Source organism: Microtus pennsylvanicus, chromosome 6 (genome assembly GCF_037038515.1).
Source record: "Microtus pennsylvanicus isolate mMicPen1 chromosome 6, mMicPen1.hap1, whole genome shotgun sequence".
Taxonomy (NCBI): domain Eukaryota; kingdom Metazoa; phylum Chordata; class Mammalia; order Rodentia; family Cricetidae; genus Microtus; species Microtus pennsylvanicus.
This window is the reverse complement of record NC_134584.1, coordinates 36744055-36764969: the sequence shown is the minus strand read 5'-3', so window position 1 is coordinate 36764969 and position 20915 is coordinate 36744055. Positions and strand designations below refer to the sequence as shown.

At 39.8% G+C, this 20915-nt stretch overlaps 1 protein-coding gene across 1 annotated transcript in view; it reads right to left on the bottom strand.

Annotated features, from left to right (window-relative positions):
* The window catches only part of Itga1 (integrin subunit alpha 1), a 138096-nt gene that overhangs the window by 81437 nt on the left and 35744 nt on the right, over window positions 1-20915 (bottom strand). Inside the window, exon 2 of the mRNA XM_075976033.1 lies at window positions 8111-8231. Within this exon, the coding sequence (XP_075832148.1) occupies window positions 8111-8231 (121 nt within the window). The remainder of the gene's footprint in view (window positions 1-8110; window positions 8232-20915) is intronic.

Sequence of the window (20915 nt, the reverse complement as noted above, 5' to 3'; positions counted from 1 at the left end):
CCATTTCCAGGCACGTAGTGAGTTTGAAGCCTCCTTGAGCTATATAAGACACAACTGAAAAAAGACATAGGCATCTCACATAATACATTTCATTTGCTTTAAACACCTGAGGCTTTGTTGAAAAGGTAAGTTCAAATTTACTAGCATAGCCTCATCTCCTTGATTTTTAGCCAAGCTACTGGAAATAAAGGGGCTGTAAGCTCAGAGTTTCCACTCTCGCCTGATGTTCTGGACACCTTTTCTTCTGTCTGTGGTGCCACTGGCTTACTGACACTGTTCACACAGGAGTTAAGCAATCTTGCACCATCTGCATTTGGTTGAGGTGCTAACTGACTGAAGTCAAATGAATGAACCCAAGGGGCAGAAGAATAATCATAAACCTCAAAATCTTGAGGATTATAAAATCAATGATTCTTTAAGTCAGGAAGTAGTGGGGTGATTGGTTATCCTGCAACAATAAATGAAAACAGGAAAGACCTTTCCTGTTCCCCTGGCTTTTACAACCTTTCTTTCTCTACCTCCAGAGTGCTCCCTAGGCCTTGGGTGCAGGGGTTGTGCTATCCTGTGTTACTTGGGACTGGGCTTCTGAACTCGGCATTTTGACCAGCTGTGGTTCACTGTAATTGTCTCTGATGCAAAGAGAAGTTTCCTTAACACAACCTGAGAACTACATCCTGTGGTAAGATCTCAGAGGAACAGGAAATTTGCTGTGAGACTGTGTCTCCTAGAGATGTCACAGAACCTATATCTGTGAAGTCTCACCAACATGGCTGCTTAAATATGACCTGAACAAGGGCAACAACAGCAGACATGGACATGTACAAGGGGAAAGCTCACAAGGCCTCAACCCCACAAAAAGAACTGTAGGCAATTGGAACGCTGAGAGCAGGAGAGATAGGCTTCCCCAGGGAGAGTACTTCAAATGGCTATTTAATAACAAATAGTCACCCTGGAAGGGAAAAATTATGTATGTGTGGCATAACAAATGACAAGGGAATCCTGAAAAGCAGGTTATTAGCAAAGAAGGTGTGAACGACAAGAGAAAAGGAAACAGAGAAAGTGCACAGCCCAGGGAATGTGCCAGGGCAGGAGAATGGAGCCTGAAAGGACATGATGGGAGGTCTGGGTGGCGAGGACCCAGCAGGAGTCGACTTCCAGTGCGCACTGGAGCAGGTGGGCTAAGAGTCCATAGCAAATAGAAAGAACTGGAATCTGAACGTATGCAGCAACCATAGCCAAGGTATACTATGACTTCCGGGGAAAATGAAGATCAAGCTATGTGAATTCAGGAAGCGGTGGAACCTGGTAGCTGACGATTGAGACAGGAAATTTGGCGGTGGCGATCAATGGTAGAGAAGGCAGCAGCAGGATACAGCAGGTAAAATGGTTATTTACTTTCCTGGGGACTGTCTCTTCGGGCAGCCACATGCTCTTCTTGAATCACACACACCTTACCACTCTAAGCCTAAGTCAGCCTCATTTTTCCCCAGGCTACATAAAAATAACAAGACCTAAGGAAAGTATCATCAGTGGGTTTGTGGAATTCCAGCAATCCCATGTCTCAATCCCATTATCATTATTGTCTGGCAGTACAGACCACATTCTGTCATAAAGTATAACTTTCCTCTTTCTAAAATTATTTATTTGTTCTGTGTGCCTCCTTCTCTAATAGAACCTCAGCACCCCAGTATCAGTAAATTTTTTTGTTTACTTATATATCCTCAGTGCAGGTGACAATTTTAGATATTATATAAAAAAGGGAATTTAGTGCTATACCCATAGATCATTGCCTGGCCCAGCGGTCATCAGAGAGGCCCTTCCAGTAACTGATGGAAATAGATGAAGAGACCCACAGTCAAACATTAGACAGATCTCGGGAATCCTGTATGTGTGTGTGTGGGGGGGGGGTACGGAAGGGGAGATTCCCAGAGGTCAAGGCACCACAAGGAAATCCACAGAATCAACTAACCTGGGCTCAATAGGGGCTCAGAGAGACTGAACCGCCAAGCAGTGAACTTGCATGGGACTAACCTAGACCCTCTACCTATATATAATAGTTGGATAGCTCAGTCTTCTTGTGGGACTCCTAACAGAGGGAGCAGGGGCCGTCTCTGACTCTGTTACCTGCTTCTGGTACCCCACTGGGTTGCCTTGTCCAGTATTAATAAGAGAGCGGTGCTTAGTCTTGCTTTAACTTGCTATGCCATGGCTGGCTGATATACAAGGAAGGCCTGCACTTTTTTGAAGAGAAGGGAGAAAGGAGTGGGTAGGGAGGGAGGGAGAGACAGGATGAGGAAGAGACTGGGAAGAGAGGGGGTAGGGAGGGGAAACTGGGGTAGAAAAAATAAATTAACCATAAAACGTTCTAAAAAGGAAATTTAAGTGAGAATAATAACAGGGACTGTGATCTTCACTATTGAAAATTTTGAGTCAAGTTGACTTATTACACTTTTGCTTCTATGAATATGTTTGTTGTTTTTGTCTCTGATTTGAACACGTTCTCATTCTGAAGCCGTGGCTATTCTGGAACTTGCTATGTAGACCAGGCTGACCTCGAACTCATGGAGTTCTCAGCTCTCTACCTCCTGAGGGCTGGGATTAAAGGGACGTTTCACCATGTTCAGCATAAATTTTGATTTTATATAGAACCATTGAAATATCTTGCCTGTAGGTGAAGAGAAAAAAATATTTTGGATATCATTACTGTTCTCTAGAGAAACACCTAGTGAATTCAAGAATCTTTAAAACTAAAAAAAGATTTCTTTTCTCTATGTAAAAGTTCCAGTCATAATAAAAACTTAGTGAGTTGAGATGAAATGTGTTATTCATACTTGTAATTTTTGTTATTGTGACCATTGCTCCATTACTTTGAGGAGTGGGTCATGTCTGATGTCATTCTACAGGAGAAATCTATGAAGAGGGGTTTTCCAGAGTTACAGTATTCCAGAACACCCCTTTTAGCTTAGTTTTTCACTGATGTCTGATAGGGTCAACCAAAGTCTCTCTCAGACTGTCACAGCTCCTGTCCCAGCCAATTTTGTTTCTGTCTTTCTTTTATGAAAGGAGTAACTGTTCAGTGACCTCAAAAACGAAACTTCAACAGTGACCCTATTAATTATAGTGATTTTTATAAGAAAAAAAGGCAGAATGCTATAAATGAAATGAGCCAAAAAAGAGATAATTTTGGTAAGAGAACATGTAATTTTTGAAAGGCACCATAAACAATGTAAAATGAATACTGTGTTAAACTCTACAACAGAAGAACTTGAGGACGTCTTCTCCCTCTGAGCTTGAATAAGTTTTATCCAAAAGATATACATACTGGACACAGCCCATCGGCCACATACGTCATAGTACCCTTTCCTAGCACAGTCTAGGGTCCTGGGGAGGGGAATCAAAGTACAGCAGAGTTTTGATACACTTTGAGCTGAGGATTGGGTTTGGGGGAATCTATCTGTCTTTGTCCTGACATCTACTGCTGAAGAACATGTCCAGTGAAGTCATTGATGCCTCCAGGGTAGCCTGGACAGTCATTAAAATCCCAGCGTGGAAGAAATAAAGGACCAAGACAGAATAGTGGAAAGCCCCAAACCACATCTTGCATTTTCCCGAAAGCTTATGCTGGGTCTTGTATTGTTTACCAGCTTTTCTTCAGACTGAAGCTATTAGGCCAAGCATGCTCTTCTAGATTCTTCCAAAGGGCTTTGCAATCCCTTGGATGCTGCAACTCATGCTAGCTTTGATGAGCAACACCGATCTTAATCAGAGGTATGATGTGTTCTGTTACTGAGAAAACATGTGGTTTCTCGGCAAGAGTCATAAAGTAAATTTACACTTGACAGTAAACTTCTGAGAGGTAAAGGGGACATAAAGCTGCTTTAGTATTATTTTGATTCATCCCAGAGAATTTAAGCAATGTTTTTCAAACTCAGCGGACACACATATAGGGACCCAAGAAGAAGTACTTCCTTCTTTAGGCATGATACAGAGGTAAGATGAGTTAGAATGGGTTGTGTGTTGTGTGTGTTTAACCTAAATTGGACAAGTTTCTAAAATACGGGCAGTAAAGAGTTATGGAGATGTTCATCCTAAATAAAATTAAAACAACAGAATCCATGTTCCTCAAAGCACATCAGGTATTCCATAGTGCGTTCTCCAGTGTAAGCCTGTGTTCTCTCTGATTTTATAAGCACTTGCAGAATATCCAAACATCTTTCTCCATCACCAGTGCCCGGGTCTCTTTAGAGCCACAGCTGGCTACTGTGCCACCCATTACAAATCAGGAATTCTGGGATGGAAGTTTTCTTATTTGTAAATTCAGTTATCCATACCCTTTTGGTTGTTTCAGTCTTTTTACTTTACCATAAATATCTTTAGAAATGTAGGGTGTTAAACTAGAAAGAGGCAGCTGATACCCATATACATCCAAAATGCTCACAAGCCCCCATATAGGTACTGACATATAAATTCTGGTGCTAACAACAAAAATAGCAATCATCAAAACTGACTTTTTAAGATATTTTTAGTAAAGGGGAAGGCACAGAGAGGCTTAAGGTACAATTCTAGCCCTGCTTGATGCAGTTCCATTACTGTTGTGGGACAATGGTCTTGTACCCTGTAAAGATTTGTTACTTGTATTTTCATAAAAGGCTGATTGGCCAGTAGCCAGGCAGGAAGTATAGGCGGGCTGATGAGAACAGGAGAATTCTGGGACGAGGAAAAGGCTGAGTTTGCAGTTGTCATCCAGACACAGAGGAAACAAGATGAGAACACCTCGCTGATAAAAGGTACCAAGCCACATGGCTAACATAGACAAGAATTATGGGTTAATGTGAGTTACAAGAGTTAATAAGAAGCCTGAGCTCATAGGCCAACCAGTATATAATTAATGTAGACCTTTGTGTGCTTCTTTGGGACTGAACGACTGTGAGACAGGGCTGGACAGAAACCTCTGTCAACACATTCTTCTAGGAGAACCACTCTTTATTTATTTGTATGTAGTTGTGCCTCATGGATGGTAAGAATGTGTTACACAAGGTTTAGCTGTTTAGCCAGTACAAAATCATTGAGTGCTTGCTATGTATGTGGCCACATGTCAGTACAGGGCAGGATACTGTCTATAAGGGTAGGCCCTAAAGCCAATCATCAGCTTTTCTACTGTTATCTTCTCTACCTATCAGCATCCCACTTTAAAGTTTATAACTATCTAGACACCATCTTGAACTCAAACTATTTAAAAATAAACTCATCAACTTCCTAAGATTGATTTTTACATGTATTTACATAAACATGTCTCTGTCAATGACTTCCTGTTTCCCAATTGTCCAATACAGATTTTGAAATATATCTTATCCTTTATTGCCTTCATTTTCCATTTCTAAAGCTATATCAAAACTTAAAACTCATCTATTTGATCTATTTGGGTATCCATTTATTGGATTCCAGTCATAGCCTAGTCTTGGGCATCCTCTCTCTTTTTGGATTGTTTTATTTATTTTTTATTAGTTTCTTTTGATTTTGTTTTGAAACCATATTTCAAGTATATCAGATTGCCTTGAACTCCCTATGTAATGAAGAATGACCCTGAACTCCTTATCTTCCCATCCCTGTATCTCAAATGCTAGGATTCTAGGCTGTCCAACCAGACCCTACAAAGTCTCATCTTTTAAAGACTAAATTGGGTTCTGGCTTGCAGGCAGATTTCCTAATTTGTAGGCAATCCAGTCAGATCTATGTTAATTTCCTAAATTATATTTAATGAAACAGCCACCAGTGGTCTCTCCGCGTACTAGTTTTGGTTCTAAGATCTGTTCCTTGTCCTTGAAGGTCTACCTTGTCTCCTGTGGATCCCCAGCTTGGGGTGACCTTTTCTCTCATCCACAGACAAGTCGCCTTTCAAGACTCAGATCACAAGTGAGGAACCACGTTTATTTTTTTCCTGAACTCTCAAGGAGCTCCCAGTGTGTCCCACACTGCTTGGCTCTATTGTTAGTTCTTAATTGTTCTCTATATACCCTCTAGATTATAAACTTCTATATTTCTTTAATATTTCATTTCCTACAGAATTAGAACACTGCTGTATATGTCGGACATATTTGCTGCTTGACAGATCCATATATATGTTATCACTAAAGAAAAAGTCTTACCGTTTTCAAAACCATTTGTAAAGAAAACTAAGCAACATTTAATGTGTAAAGCAAAATCTGTAAGGACATGGTCTCAGAACTAAGAAAAGGTTGAGCCCTTATTATTGTCTCACAAATGTCTTTAGAATTATCAGTGTGCTTAAAGTCCATTTCAGTGCAACTTCAATCAGACATACAATTAGCAACATTTGTTTTGCAACTCTGGTTTTCTAGTTAATCTCTGCAATCCCTTTTTCTGTCTCTTTACTATGTAGCTCTTTGCCTCTGCAAAGGCAGGTTGTTTCTGGGAATGAGATGCATCATATCTTCAAAGTCTCACTTGGAACTGACTTCATCTCTTAATCCTTGGCCTTTTGGTTCCATGAAGAACAGGGACTGGAGAATTCATGGGACGAAACCCTTATAGTAGGGTATGAGATCTTAAAGTCCTTTGTTGACACCCATGGGAGGCCTGCCCCTTTCTGAACAGAAACAGAGGAGGAGTGGATGGGCTAGGGCAGAGGAGAGGTTGGGGGAGAGATGGGAGGAGAGAAGAAAGGGGAAACTGGAGTCAAGTTGTAAAATAAATGAAAAAATTTAATTAAAAAATGTGAGAGCCTAAAGAGGTCAGATGGTTCCAAAATCGTAAGGAAAATACTAATAAAAAACTTCTGATGGCAATATTCCCTTAAATCAGGGAGTCAATTCTACATGGGGGAAGAAACTTGCAGTTACCTCTCATATGAAGGATTAAACAAAATAATATAACAAAATTGAAAAGAAATTTTATAAAATATTTTGTCAGTATTCGCCTGACATTTAAGTAGGTGTTTTAACTCTGCAAAGGTTGATGCTTACTACAGTTTCCTTTAAATTTATGTATCTATTAGTGATAGGTAAAAATTGACATTTGGATGTGTTTTCTGCATAATCAAAAAGAAGCCTGGATAGCCAGTGCACTTACTGTTTCCCCCCATGGGTTGAGCATAAATGGTTGTCTGCTGTTTAAAAGGATGACTGTACTTAACCCTCGACAGAGCACAGGAGTGTAGGTAGTACAGGAACAGGAAAAGTGGGCAGAGGATGGGAAACTCCAGAGCAATCTTGCTCAATGTCTCATAAGTGGTAATGTACATCTAAAATACAATATTCACACTTGGAAAATTTGAGAACTCAAATTATTAGTTTTGGCAGTCTTTAGGGGATTACAATCAAACTTTAAAAGTCTAAAAGAGAAATCAAAATACACATTTTCTTCTGTGAAATAATAATTGTGGACTGGCACATCACTGTTCTCCTATTTGATACGTCTCTTTTGCTAGGAAAATAATGGGCTCTTAAGATTGAGAAACAAAGAAATATTAACTAACTCATAAAGTTTTTGACATCAGTTAGGTAGGATGCAAAGCAAATGGTCTCTCCTATTCATTTTGTGAAGTGGTTAAAAATTAAATATATTCTAAATTTTGTTCTAAAATGGACTTAACCAAAGGTTCACAGTATTAAAAGTGTGTCAGCAATTCAGAATAGTTTATGGTTATCCTTAGACAACACTTAGAATATCACTCAAATACCAAAAATCTAAGCCACCACCAACTAAAGTAATAGTAACTGTCTCTGGGCATCCCATCTCCTATTGTGTCCTTCTTCACGAATTTCAGTCAAGCATCCAAGTAACTGAAAAAACAGGAACAATCCAGGAACGCTTGTCAAAGCAACATAGTGGCTGAATACATACTGAAATACGAAACTTTCTTGAGGTCAGTCTAGTAGCGAAACAGCAGAAATAAGTAACCACTTCCTCTAAAAATCCAAGGAATGCTGTTCTTTAACTTCATGTCAGCTTCCATCACCAACCCACTAGAATACATTTCTAGCACAAACGAGTCGTTCAGTTAATGTTCCATTCATAAAACAAGCTGCAAATATTTTCCATTTTTTTTGTGTGTGAAAGAACTGGACAACAACAGAGCCTGTTCGCTTACCATTTTCCTTCTTCATTTTCGTATTGTTGAACACTGTATCCAAACATGTCCTCCACTGGGCCACTGAAACTCATTGAATTTTTCACATCAACGTTGAAGGAAGTGCAGAAGCCTAGAATAACTGAGAGGGGAAAGAAAGTCAAGTTACACAAGGCGGAGAGAGAAAGCATCACATTTGGGGTCCTGGAAGGCATTCTTAACAGAACCACGGAAAGCTGTGCTCTTATGAAAAAGAACAATTGAAACCCAAGAAGATGAGAACTCAAGGAGGGTTCTGGTAGGATGTTATATTGAGCACCAAAAGGATGGGTTTTTAAAATGTTTGGAAATTAAAATCTGTACCATTCCCAGTAGTAAAATTTCAGGATTCAGTGGGAATGACAAAGATTAAAATGACTAAAGAGTTAGTTCGAAGATGCTTTCCCAGAAGCGATCCCTCCAGTACAATGTGACCAACAGTGACTTTAAACAGCTCCCTTTCCCTGCTGCAAATTCTGAAGATGCAGGCAGTTGCATTTAAGCCTTTCCAGCTAGACCTTTCTCCTGTCTGTTTCTGAAAGGAACGTGCCTTTTCCTTTGCATCTGAAGGGTTCCTTTCCTCTGGGTGATCTTCAGGGGACTATTTCCACTCAGGGACGGCTTCCTAGGCAGACCTGAGATAACTTCTCTGTCTCCTCAAGAAATGAGCAGTTGATGGAAGTTTCTACTTATACAAAAAAGCCTCCTTGCAACTGTGTTGACGGTGGTAAACTCACAAACATTTTGTATTAAACGAGCTATAATATTCTCAGTAGTCCATGCCCTGTACACATTATATATACAATGAGAGTTTATCTCTTTCTCTGTGATCCAGATATAAGAAAAGTTTTTAAAAAGTGTGACCACATACAGAGATTCTGAAATCACAAGTTTAGAGGGAGGATACTACTTCATTTGGTCCTAGTTTGGAAGAACAGACTTACAAGTTTCAATATCCCTGTCCTGAATAAAACCAACAACCCTTATCAAAGAACATCATCTTATACAATAATAGCACACTCTAAGGCATGTTCAGAGATGATTAACGTTCAATTCTCAAAACTAGATTCAATCACACAGATTCTGGAAACTTCTCTATTCTAAAGATGGAGGACAGGTAACATATCCAATCTCTTAGCTCTTATCCACTCTAAACTTCTTCCATAAATACACTCGAAATCCAGGTTGCTCTGACCCATAACCTTCAAATTACATTAACACTAGTACGCGCTTATTTGATACACAGGAATCTAAGTTAATTTAGAGAAAACATTTCCAGAGGAAATCAACCATTCTTTCCATTTGTAGATTTATCTATATAGCCTCCCTTTATCTTCTAAAACCTCTTCTTTGATTTTTGAAGAAACTTCCTACCAATATGACTATTAAATACTATTTATATTATTATCTGCTGGAGATGTTCCCCCTGGACTAGGAAAGTCTTAAAACTGAGGACAGTTTTACTCCTCTTTTTATCCCTCATAAAAATCTGGTGCGGTTCCTCTCACACAGATGGGCAGTAACATGTTTATAGTCTGAGAGATAATGTGTTGCAGAGGGCAGGGTGCCAGCTGTGGCTGGAGATGCACTGGCAGCTAAGCAAAGCAAGACTTGTTAATGTCCTAAGGTAAGGGGGAGATGGGACTTGGCAGTGAGCAGAAAATTTCTACCCAGGATTTGGAAGGGTCTCTGAGCGTAGTAAGAGACACGGGACAAATATGGTTGCAAGATCACAAAGCGATCTTCCTGGCTGGCATGAAGGAAGTAGACAAAGAGTAGACGGCCAGGATGTATCCTTTTATGTACATTTCCTCTTTATTCCTCAAGGGAGATGGAGCACAGCTGGCCACCATCCCCACATCCTCTTTTAGATACTGGGAGGTCATTTTGCACAGTGCTCGGCCTCTGCTCCAAGCTTTGAGTACATGCGCTTAACCTTTCTTCTATGGTTTTGATGTTTTGAACAGTTTCAACTTAGTACTTTTTTTTGCATGAGACATACACAAAATATCACCTCCACAGTGTGTTTTCTCAGCCATGGCACTAAAGGCAATTTTATCATGAGGACTCATGCCGAAAGGTGCCTAGCAATATCTATGGCCCACTGCACACAACACTAGTGGCCTTCTGTGAGTTTTCACAATCAACATTATCTCTAGACACTGCCAAAACCCTGTGGAGTCAAAGTTATCCATAACTGAAAACAACTGTTGAAGAGATATAAGAATCTGAAAACTCCTACCCAGGACTGTACGCCAGCTGTGGCTCAGAGATCAGAGGATGCCTAGTCCAAGGCAAGTGAGCATCATCAAGTGAGCTTGTGAATCTCGGGTCCCACCCAAATTTCAAGAACCAAATCTCCATGGTATTGTATCCCTCTTACTGTTTAAAAAGTATATCTGTGTGGCCTGTTGTTTCTTCATCACTATGTCTACACAGGTAGAAGAATTGATCTACATTCAAAGGATCCCCTTTTTAGACAAAATGGGAAACACATGGTTTTTTTGGAGGGGTCAGCATCAATTTCACTTGTTTGAAGGATTTCTTTATTCAGTACATTATCATTTGGGGAGCGGGGTTCTCTCCTACAGGCCACTTGAGCGCTCGATATCCTTGGGCCTGTCTATTCTACGTGTCGCCTGGAATGCCTGAGGGTGGGTGCTGCATTGTTTTCCTGTCCTTAGAATTTACGGGCGCTTTGCTCATTGTAATTTTAAATCTGTCCCTTGTATGTTTTCTGAGACACCATGGAGCCTGTGGCACAGGAGATGACTTTCTTTTGTTGTTTTTTTAAAAAAGTAGTTTGCAATATGTCTTTTTTATTTAAAGGAGTAAAAAAGCAGTGTCTCATAACTTTTAGTTCAATGCATAGTTTATTAGAGTAGATTTGCTTGGAACTTTATTTTATAGAAGTAAGGCAAAATGGTGCTTATCTCAACGAAAGGGAAAAACAAACAAACAAAAATCATAAAATGAAACGTAACAGTCTGAAAGGCTTGGGAGTCCAGATAAGGAAGGTATTGAAAGTAACCGGAAGTGAGTAAGTATAGAGATAGATGTCTAAAGAGAACGCTAATCTCACATGTACCCCTGAGAAGTCTTTTTCTAACAATCACTACACCATGTGCTGCATGCCATTCCTCCTTTTCAGTCTACTAAACTCATCAAAAGTCCTGCCAATACCATTCTCATCAGCACCATGTGAGTGAGCAAGAGCATCAATAGCCAAGAATAGTCCCTGTATTTCCATGGGAGTCCACAATATAAAGCATCAGTCACCATTCACATTGACTAAGATTTTTCCCTAAAACCAGAGTGACCAGTAACTCAGGGCCATCTTTGGAAGAAAGTGCCTTCTCATGACCAAGAATTGGTTTGTGTAGTTCTGTGTTCGCAGAGGGCAGTTTGAGGAGGAAACTGTACTTTAGTGACAGCTGGTTGAGAAGGATTTTGAGGAGGCTGGTATGGGAAAGTAGCCATGGCAACAGAGCTCAGACCAAGTTGCTGGAAGGACTTCACGGAAACCTATGTTTATAGAGAAAAGAAAGCAAGGCGTCTGCTCCTTTTCAGGCAGGACCATAGTTACGTGTGTCCCAGTTAAGAGCAGATGAGAAAGATGGGGTGGTTGATATCGAAGGTTATCATTTGTAAATTAAATCATTTTTTGTTCATTTCCCCCTTTTGGATAAAATTTAATGTGCAAGGCAATAAATGAGTGAAAGAGATACATAGTTCCCAGGTCTGGGTTTTTTTGGGGGTTCCAAAATAATGTTTTTCATAGAAATAACATATTAAGTTATTGGCTGAAAAGGGTAATAGCTATAACTTCTTTTTTGTATTTGAAACTGAATCTCAGAGAAATTAAGAGATGAGTCTAAGCTGAATGTATCAACAGCAGACAGAGGATGCCAAGATGGGTCTCCTTGGGTCCAGTTGTGGACTTGCTGTAACGAACTCTAGACTGTCTTTATTTCCAGAATGGTTAGAGTAATAGGTCAGATTAATAAAAATGCAAATATAACCCACTTGAGAACAACACTCAACTGGCCCGTGCAAGTTTTAACCCTGTATAGTTTTGGAATATTTGAGATGTGACTGGAAAAAAAAGTTGAATGAAGGTAGAAAACTCTGAGCTACTTCAGCGACAGTGGAGTCTGGTGGAGGCCACACCCTCCTTCCCTCACTTTCCCAGTTCCAAGAAGAGTCACTGTGGCCTATGAGCTCACTTCTTAAATAAGAAAGTGGGGGCCTGAGCATCTGGCCCAGCAATGCTGCTCTAGTCATATCCAGATGGGAATATATAATAGCTAATGGAATTTTCTACCTGGCAAACTCTGAGGCCAAGGCAAGTGAGCATCAAGTAAGTGGTGGCAAAGAAGATGCTTTATAATGATATTATTCTCCTTTGATAACTTCTTATGTATATTTATTCAATGTAGCAGCAGAGCTCATAATTAACATTACTTTCAATCTAAAGTTTGAAATGATGACATTTAAAATGAAAGTAATAGTTAAAGTGTACAGTGAATTGATGAGTCCCAGAATAAGTTCCTTCCTGTCTTGTCATATGTAAAAAAACTGGACAATATCAATGCTTTGTCTCTGAAATTTTCATTAATTTACTTCTCAAGGATCAAATGATTGGATCTCAATTTTGAGGTACATGATTTCCAAAAAGAATAAAAATTTGATTGAAATTACAACAAGATCTGACCAAAACAACTATAGGATAACATCTTTACAGTTGATCTGAAAGTTGAAGAGATTATTTTTTATAGCTTTTTGTTATGAACATGATCCAAAAGCCTCCACTAGCCAAGAAATGGGAAATCAATAGTGAAAACACGACCATAGTAGAGTCTGATCGGAGAGCACAGAAAGAAGGAAGGAATCTGGAAATGACATCGTAATTTCAAACACAGAAGATCTGTACTTGCCATAAATAGAAATATGTCTAATTCATGCTCCTTGAAACAAGAAAAATGTCCCCATAGAATGACATAAAGAAAACGCACAATGCCATTCAAAGTCGCTTTCATCAGAAGTGATGGAATATGTCGGCAAGATGTCTCCCTCCATCAGCAAGGCCGGAAAAAGCCAACTCAAACACCCTGGTGTGCACATGTTTTCCAGCTTCACCCTGGGAGGCTGCTCTGTGAATTCGGTTTGCTGCAGTCGGTGAATTGTTTTGTCTTTGCTTCTAAAGTCCATGACCTCTAGTTGTTAACAAATGGCATTTGATCTCCAAAGTGCTGCAGGCATGCGTGCATGCATGCGTGTGAGTGTGTGAGTGTGTGTGTGTGGTGGTGTGCGTTTGTGACTGGTGAGAGGACTCAAGGAAGCATATTTTTTAAAATCTAGTAGGTGTTTTCTACACATTTTTAAGAACGACAGGATAAATGGAAAAAATAAGGGTTTTTGAGCAGAGACGTCATCCTGACTTGTTCCCTTTCAGACTAGCTACCCAAAATACTCAATTCCACCAAGGTGTTTCCCAAACATCACTTAAAATACCCCTTTAAAGTTTTTCTGCGGAATCTGCTCTTCAGTGGTGTTTCTTTTCCTTTGTAGTATCTACAGACATCTGCTCATTGCCCATAACCTCTCCCACCACAAATAATTGCTTGCTTTACCAGCTCCTTTCAAACTGTGTCTACTCTGCTCTCGGAAATTCTGACTCTCAGGACGCCACCCCCCTCCCCTATCAGCATCGTGTGTTTGACGGGATAAAAAAGCTGCAGGACCTTAGGAGTCCTGGATCCCACTGTGGGAACACAACTTGCGTGTTTGTGCAAGCAACATGAGCAGAGGGCTGTTTTGCAGCTGCCAGGGCATTCTGAGAGCTGAACTCATTAGGTCCTTGATGATTCAGCTGAGCACCGCATATGCGAAGCCACACGGCGCTTCAAAACAAATCAGGGGGGCCGAGTAACATGCAGAAATAATAAGGTGGACAGTCTTTGGATATAAAAAAAAAAACACTGAAAAACAGCTCTATCGTTGTAGGTGGAATCTTTTCAAAGGATTTTACTAACTTAACTCCAGGCTCAAGCTCCGCCCTGCCTCTGTGTGTGTGTGTGTGTGTGTGTGTGGGGGGGGTTATGCATTTGTTTATGTGTGTATCAAGATGTGTGTTCCACTGCACACTTGTGCATACGCCACAGTATACTGATTGCTCTACTTACCATTCTCTGCCTGATTTCTTTGAGACAGATTTTTCACTGATCCTGGAGCTCAGTTTTTTTTTTTTTTGTTTGTTTGTTTGTTGGGTGTTTTTTTGTTTTTTTTTTTTTTTTTTTGTGCCAGGCTGGTGACCCAAAAATCATATGATCCTGTCTCTGCCACAACTTGCCCCTTCTGTGTTGAGGTTACAAGCCCTTGCAGACACAACTGAACTTTTGTCCAGGGTGTTCAGGTCCTAACTCAGCCATCTCCCCAGCTCTTAGAGCCATGGCAGTTGGTGTGCACAGCAGGCATTTTCGAGAGTCAGAAAAGCAGGCAGGCTGTGTGCTGCGTGGTGAGCATCTTCTCCAACTCACCCAATAGTATTACTTGGCAATTTAAAATTCCAGACATTAAGAGATCCCATTACTGATTTTCCTAATCTATTAATTATCATTTTTGAGGTCTGAAGTGTAGGGCTTGAGATAGTTCTCTTTGTTTTTATGTTTCCTAAACCCAATAGCATTTTTAAACCTGAAAAACTCACTTGTACATGATCGTCTATGCCTTCCTGACCCATGAAACTGCTTGTGTATGATAATAAAAATGAACTTAGACTGATATTTTATTTTTGGCTTATATATCTCTTGGAGAAGGAATTCTATGCAAACTAATAAAATCTATTTCAAAGAACGTCTTAAGAAAGAGATGACATTATTTTGTTTAAGCTCTTTCTCCTAGGGTATGACAATTGACAGAGTGTACAGGGTAGGTAGGTAAAATTCCACTCTGAAACAGAGCTAACGACATCGCCAAAATGTGGGGTGGGAAGATTACTCTGTCCCCTGATATACAATGGTACAAGAAGGCTCAAAAGTGGCTTTCTCTTTTCTCAATATACAATTTTAAGAGTGCAGCAAAACCATACTTGGGCATAAGAAAAAAAATGAAGTATAAAAGAATGGGAGAGTAAAGTTATGGCATTTTAAAATACACAGTATTTTAAACCATTTATTTAGGTTGTTAAAATTTGAAGAATTAAAGCTAACTTTTTTTCATTGTGATCATTCCTGTTGCTACGTCGTATCAATTTTAAACAGAACAATTTGTTCTTTAGAAAAATTCCAGCATGTAGAAAGACTACCCAACTAGTTTGTGGTTGTTTAGATTAGAAAATAATTACAGGCAGCCTGAGTTAGCAAGGACATTCTTTCAAATCAGGATGAAGGCTACACTTAAAGAAGTGTTTTATTTAGAGGTGAGCTCAGTGACCGACATCTATAATCCCAGGACTTGAGAGGTTGAGGCCTAGGAACACAAGTTCAAGGCCAATCTGGGCTAGACTGAATGTCAGGCCTGCTGGGGCTATAAAGGAAGATGGCATCTTATCTGAAAGCCTACCTGCATTCTGTTATGCCTGGAGCCCCAAAGAGACCTTGCATTTTGCACACCATTGGTATACTGACCTCTCTTACCTCATGGTCTTGTTTGTTTTGGTTTGGTTAATTTGCCATATTAGAAGCAGGAGGCCAAGAAGACAGATTTATCATTGGAATACAGTTCACCAACTTTCGGCTTTAACACACAGGGGCACGACTAACCTTTATAAGTACTTCCGTAAAACTAAACATGGAAAAACTGTGCAAACTCCAATCGCACACTTACCACAAAACCAGCACCCATAGGGGAATAACTGTTCATCCAAGGATTCGCTAGAATTAGCAACCACCAAGTTCATACTCTCCATGTAATAGCTGCATTAGGAATCTTATTATACTATATAAAAGGTTATTTTTTCCCTGAATAACTAGTATTGCTCTTATTCACCCACTGACATTTAAACATACTTTTCATTCCTTCTTAGCTACTGGTCATAGCACATTTCCATGAGATGATTTACTACCCAACATTCTGTTCATTCAAAAGCTTCTTGGTGTCTGCTCAACTTCACACAAATCCAGACTATGGAAAGGAAATAATGTAAGCCAACTGAAAATAATGTTACCCACCTGAGACCATTTAAAAAACAAGTCAGAAACTGTTCAAAGATGGACGGGCTTGTGGGAAATAAAGACAAGTCTTGGTAGGCTGGAATTCTGAAATATTTTAGCGGGATGGAGTCAGGGGTCAGAGATCAGGGTCAGCAGAATACTTGTTTTCTTTTCAGAGGAAAGAGATAGCTTTTGATTCTTGCCTTTTTGTTTTGAGATAGCGCTAAATGTTGTTTTCTTAGCTCTAATTGTTGCTAAGACTGCCAGGATCTCTTAGCATTTAAAACATTAGTTTTAAATGTTTCAAACAGGAAAATCCTTGGATCCAGACTCTATTCCTATCTGGTCACATCATCTTTTACATTCTTTCCGTTAGCCCACTTGAGGATCTTGAAACGCAAGTGAATGCAGATGTTATAGCCAATATTCCCAAGAACTACATACATCTCCTATTTCCCTTAAATGGAAGCAGTCTGGTGTTTGGAGCTTCACAGCTGCTATTAAGTACCTGTTATTTACAAAGAGCTTAACTCGAGGTAGAGTTTACCTCTGATCTGAAGAAAGGGGATGGGAATATTATTGAAAAGAAGATAAAAATGTGACTTTAAATTTGTATTTCAGGACTGGAGACATGGCTCAGTGGTAATAGTCTTTGCCTAGTATGTGTGAGACCCTGGGTTCAAACCCCAGTACCACAGGCACACACACGCACACATTTTAGAGAAATATGTTTGTTCCCATTCTTGAGGTGTCTTCCCATTTGAAGAGTGTTTCACTGGCTGAGCATTGGTTTATATCTACACCCACGTTCCTCCCATTCTTGATTGGGAAGCCTGGAGGGGGAAATTGCATGTTTAGTCTAGTCTTCTCATGCTCTTTCTTTTTTTATTCAGAAGGGAGCCTGGCTGCAGAAAGAACACGGTTTTATATGCTCCACTGAGCGTCTCAACTGGTGCTGCCAGGTGAGGAGTCAGCTTGGTCTTCAGTGCAGTAGAAACTTCACGTATTAGTTAGGACCCATTTGTGTTGGAGAATATTATTTTCAGGTGTGTGACTTTAGTTTATGCTGCATTTGTTTAACTCTCTGAAGCTATGTTACTGTGCCTCTCTAAAACACCTGATGGTCCTAATAAAGAGTTGAACTGCTAATAGCCAGGCAGGAGCAAGGAGAGGCAGGGCTAGCAGGCAGAGAGTATAAAGAGAATGAAAAGGCAAGCAAAAGAACAAGGAGAGGACATCAGGGGCCAGCCACCAGCCACCCAGCCAGTCATGGAGTAAGAAGGAAAGAAAGGTATATAGAAATAAAGAAAGATAAAAGCCCAGAGGCAAAAGGTAGTAGGAATTGTTATAATAAAAATAAAATGCCATGGTTTCCCAAGGGGAGCAGCAGCAGGCCACAAGGGCCAGCGGGCCAAGAGGTGCAGTGGATCCCAGGCAGGGAGCCACATGGTGGGTAAGAGACCAAGATGGATAGGCATGCCATGCAGAGTAAGGTTGTATATTTATTTAGTAGGTTATGGAGGGGAAGAGGGAAAGGGGAGAAGAGGAAAAGAGAGAGAAACAGAGAGAGAGGAGAGGGAAGGGGAGAAGTTGGGAGAAGAGAGCAAGGCAGAAGCCTTCAGGAGAAAGATGGAAAAGGAAGGACTTGGGCTGGAAGCATAAGGAAGATCTGTCTGCCTCTGTGGTAGATGGGGAGTAAGGGGTGGGGAGGCAGGGCTTGTCTCTTAAAGGGACAGGACAGACCATTACAGGGATAATTTAAGAAAAGCTGGAAAGAAACAAGTCAAGCTAAGATTATTATAAGTAATAATAAGCCTCTGTGTGTTTTATTTGGGAGCTGGGGGCTAGGTCCCTCAAAAAGCCAACAGTAAAATTTCACACAACACATTCGAATTCATTTCCCAATTGGTTTTGACCATACATAAAGAAGAGTTATTCTGATGACTGGTCTCCTCAAAAATCCTAATGAAGTTTTTTGGTTTGTTTTTGAAACAATCTTATTTTACATACCAATCCCAGTTCTCTCTCTTTCCCATCCTCCAGCATCTCCAACCTTCTCCCCACCCCAACCTCCATGCACTCCTCAGAGAGAGTGAGGCCTCCCATGGGGAGTCAACAAAGTTTGTCCCATCAAAGTCTTATTGAAAGAAATTGTGAGGAGAATGTTCATGTTCTGCAGAGTCAGGTCATAGACCCACTGCTCTTTGTATGAGGACAAAAATATTAAATAAACTGAATGGCTGGTTTCTATTATTTTATAACAGAGACACAATCTAGTCTCCACTGTCGTAATACTTTTCGCTACACTGAGAGCAAGACAAAGAGCCAACAGAAACAAAGGAAGCGTGACCAGAAGGGCATCATGTGATTACTTCAGAGGCAAGGAAAGTGAACAGCAACCTGGTAAAATCAGGCCAAGAGTGGGTTTGAGGGAAGCTGTCATATCATACACGTGAGAGATGTGTGCATCTCTTTGGGTCAGCCTACAAGGCAAACAAAGCAAGATTTGGGGGATGAAACAGACACTTCTACTAGCTAACATTCACCCTACCTTTAAAGAAATACACCTTCCCCAAGGGATAATGACTACTCAAATTTTCCATCGGCACCTGTACATTGTCTAGTTACTTATATCATACCTTAATTCTGTGCTATTTAGTCTGGATAGATTGCTGTTTCTTTATATCTGGAATTGTGGGCTGCATTAAGAAAGCAGTTGGGTTTATGACTCTTTACTCTTACAAGTTTAAAAACTATCAAGATGTAAGTCAACCCTTACTGATGCTTCCTACTCCCCTCTGGACAACTCTACTTATGAATGCTAAACATTCAGGAGTCATGCAAAAGAAATATATCAAATATAGCGTCACTCAACTTAGGACTTCCCATCTTGCTAGAAGTAATTATTTCCAAAAACTTATGTCAAAAGAGAACGGGAAGAAATACCAAGGAGTTTCTACAATTATGAGCAACGTTCACCAGGTTATACCAAGATTAATGTAGAAAACTGAGAATGTGTTGGGTAATTTTCTTCGAAACATAATTTTTTCTAAGTTTTTTGACAGACTGCAATCATTTCTATGTAGTTTTCTACTCTCTTATGTTTTACATTATCTATCCTTCATGGGAGGAAACTAGCAAAGCTGAAAACAACAGAATAAAATGCAGAGATAGCGCGTGACTGCTGTACCTATGACAACTGCCAGTGCAGTCTGAGTCTAGCCATTTCTGACTTTTTCTTTTGTTTTTAGTCATTAAAAGGTTCTGTGTTACCTAATGCAGACTTGCGAGTAAATAAGATATTGAGACTTACATGGGGTTATTCTCTGTGCTATGAAAAGAAAACTGGGAAAAAATTCCCAGAGGGCTTTACATTTCAGCCTACAGATTGAGAATATTATGTCTTTGTAAAAAAAAAAAATAAAATAAACCACCAGAGAGCAAACTCAAAGCAGAACAGAAGAGAGAACTCTGCTGCCTTTTATCGCTAGGTTAGAGGAACACTGAATTCTTCCATTGTGCACATACGAATAATTTATTTAAATTGATGCAAACGAGCAAGAGGTGATGTTATCAAAGAATAATTTTGGCTTGGAATAAGTTTTCTTATTAAGACACAGCTAGACGAGGCTCCCATTAATCCATCCACACAGACTAATAGCCCTGCTTGGTGTTTAGAAAGAATGGTACCCGAGTGAGTGGTTCAGATTGATACCAGCTATTTCCTAGACAAGCCCTGTAGCACGTTACCCTCCTATCTTGAAGGTCATTACTATTTCCGTTATGATCAAAGACCAGCAACCCAGCTCCAATGGACACTTTGTAAATACTTGTCTCTCTGCCGCTTTAATGCTATAAAAGGGGCTCTGTGAAAACAGAAAAAAAAAAACTGAACGCCCTTGACTTTTCACCATGGACCAACAATTATTGCCTTTCTGGATGGATTTCGATGAACTTAAAAAAACATGTTGGCTTTAAAAACCACCTGTCAAGTAAAGCAAGGTTTTTTGCTTTTGTTTTTTTTTTTTTTAAAAAAAGAAAGAAAGAGTCATTTTCTCTGGTGAAATAATTCACCCCTTCAAAACCTTTATACACTAGCATTTATGAAAGCATCCGAAGTTTATCTTTGAAATCCTTTGCTATGGAGTTACAGTTACAGAATGTGATTAGGCAAATTTTGTCATCTATTTCTTAAGAGCACTTTCCAAGAAAAAAATCTACAATAGCTCTAGCATCCAGTAAGTGGGCTTCAGTGACTTCAGTTTTCTGAGAAAGCCATTGGACATATCCTTGAATTTCTTGCATACTGAACTGACTTTCACAGAGTTTCCACATCCTCCCAGGGATTTTACATCTTAATAACTCAATACATTAAGAGAAAGGATTGATACACTTACATATGTACTTAATTATATGAAATGAGACCCTGACAGGATTGGATTTAAGCTCCATGTCATGTTAAAATATGAACAGGCTGGGGGAAAGTGTTAAGTACAATATTCTGTTTATGACAGGAATCCCCAGCCAGTTGAAAACAAGACCAAAATTGGGTCTTACAATGGTCAAAATGCACAATTCCAAATACTATTGATAATTTAAGGACAAACACAGAAAAGACAGAGAAAGGATGATAA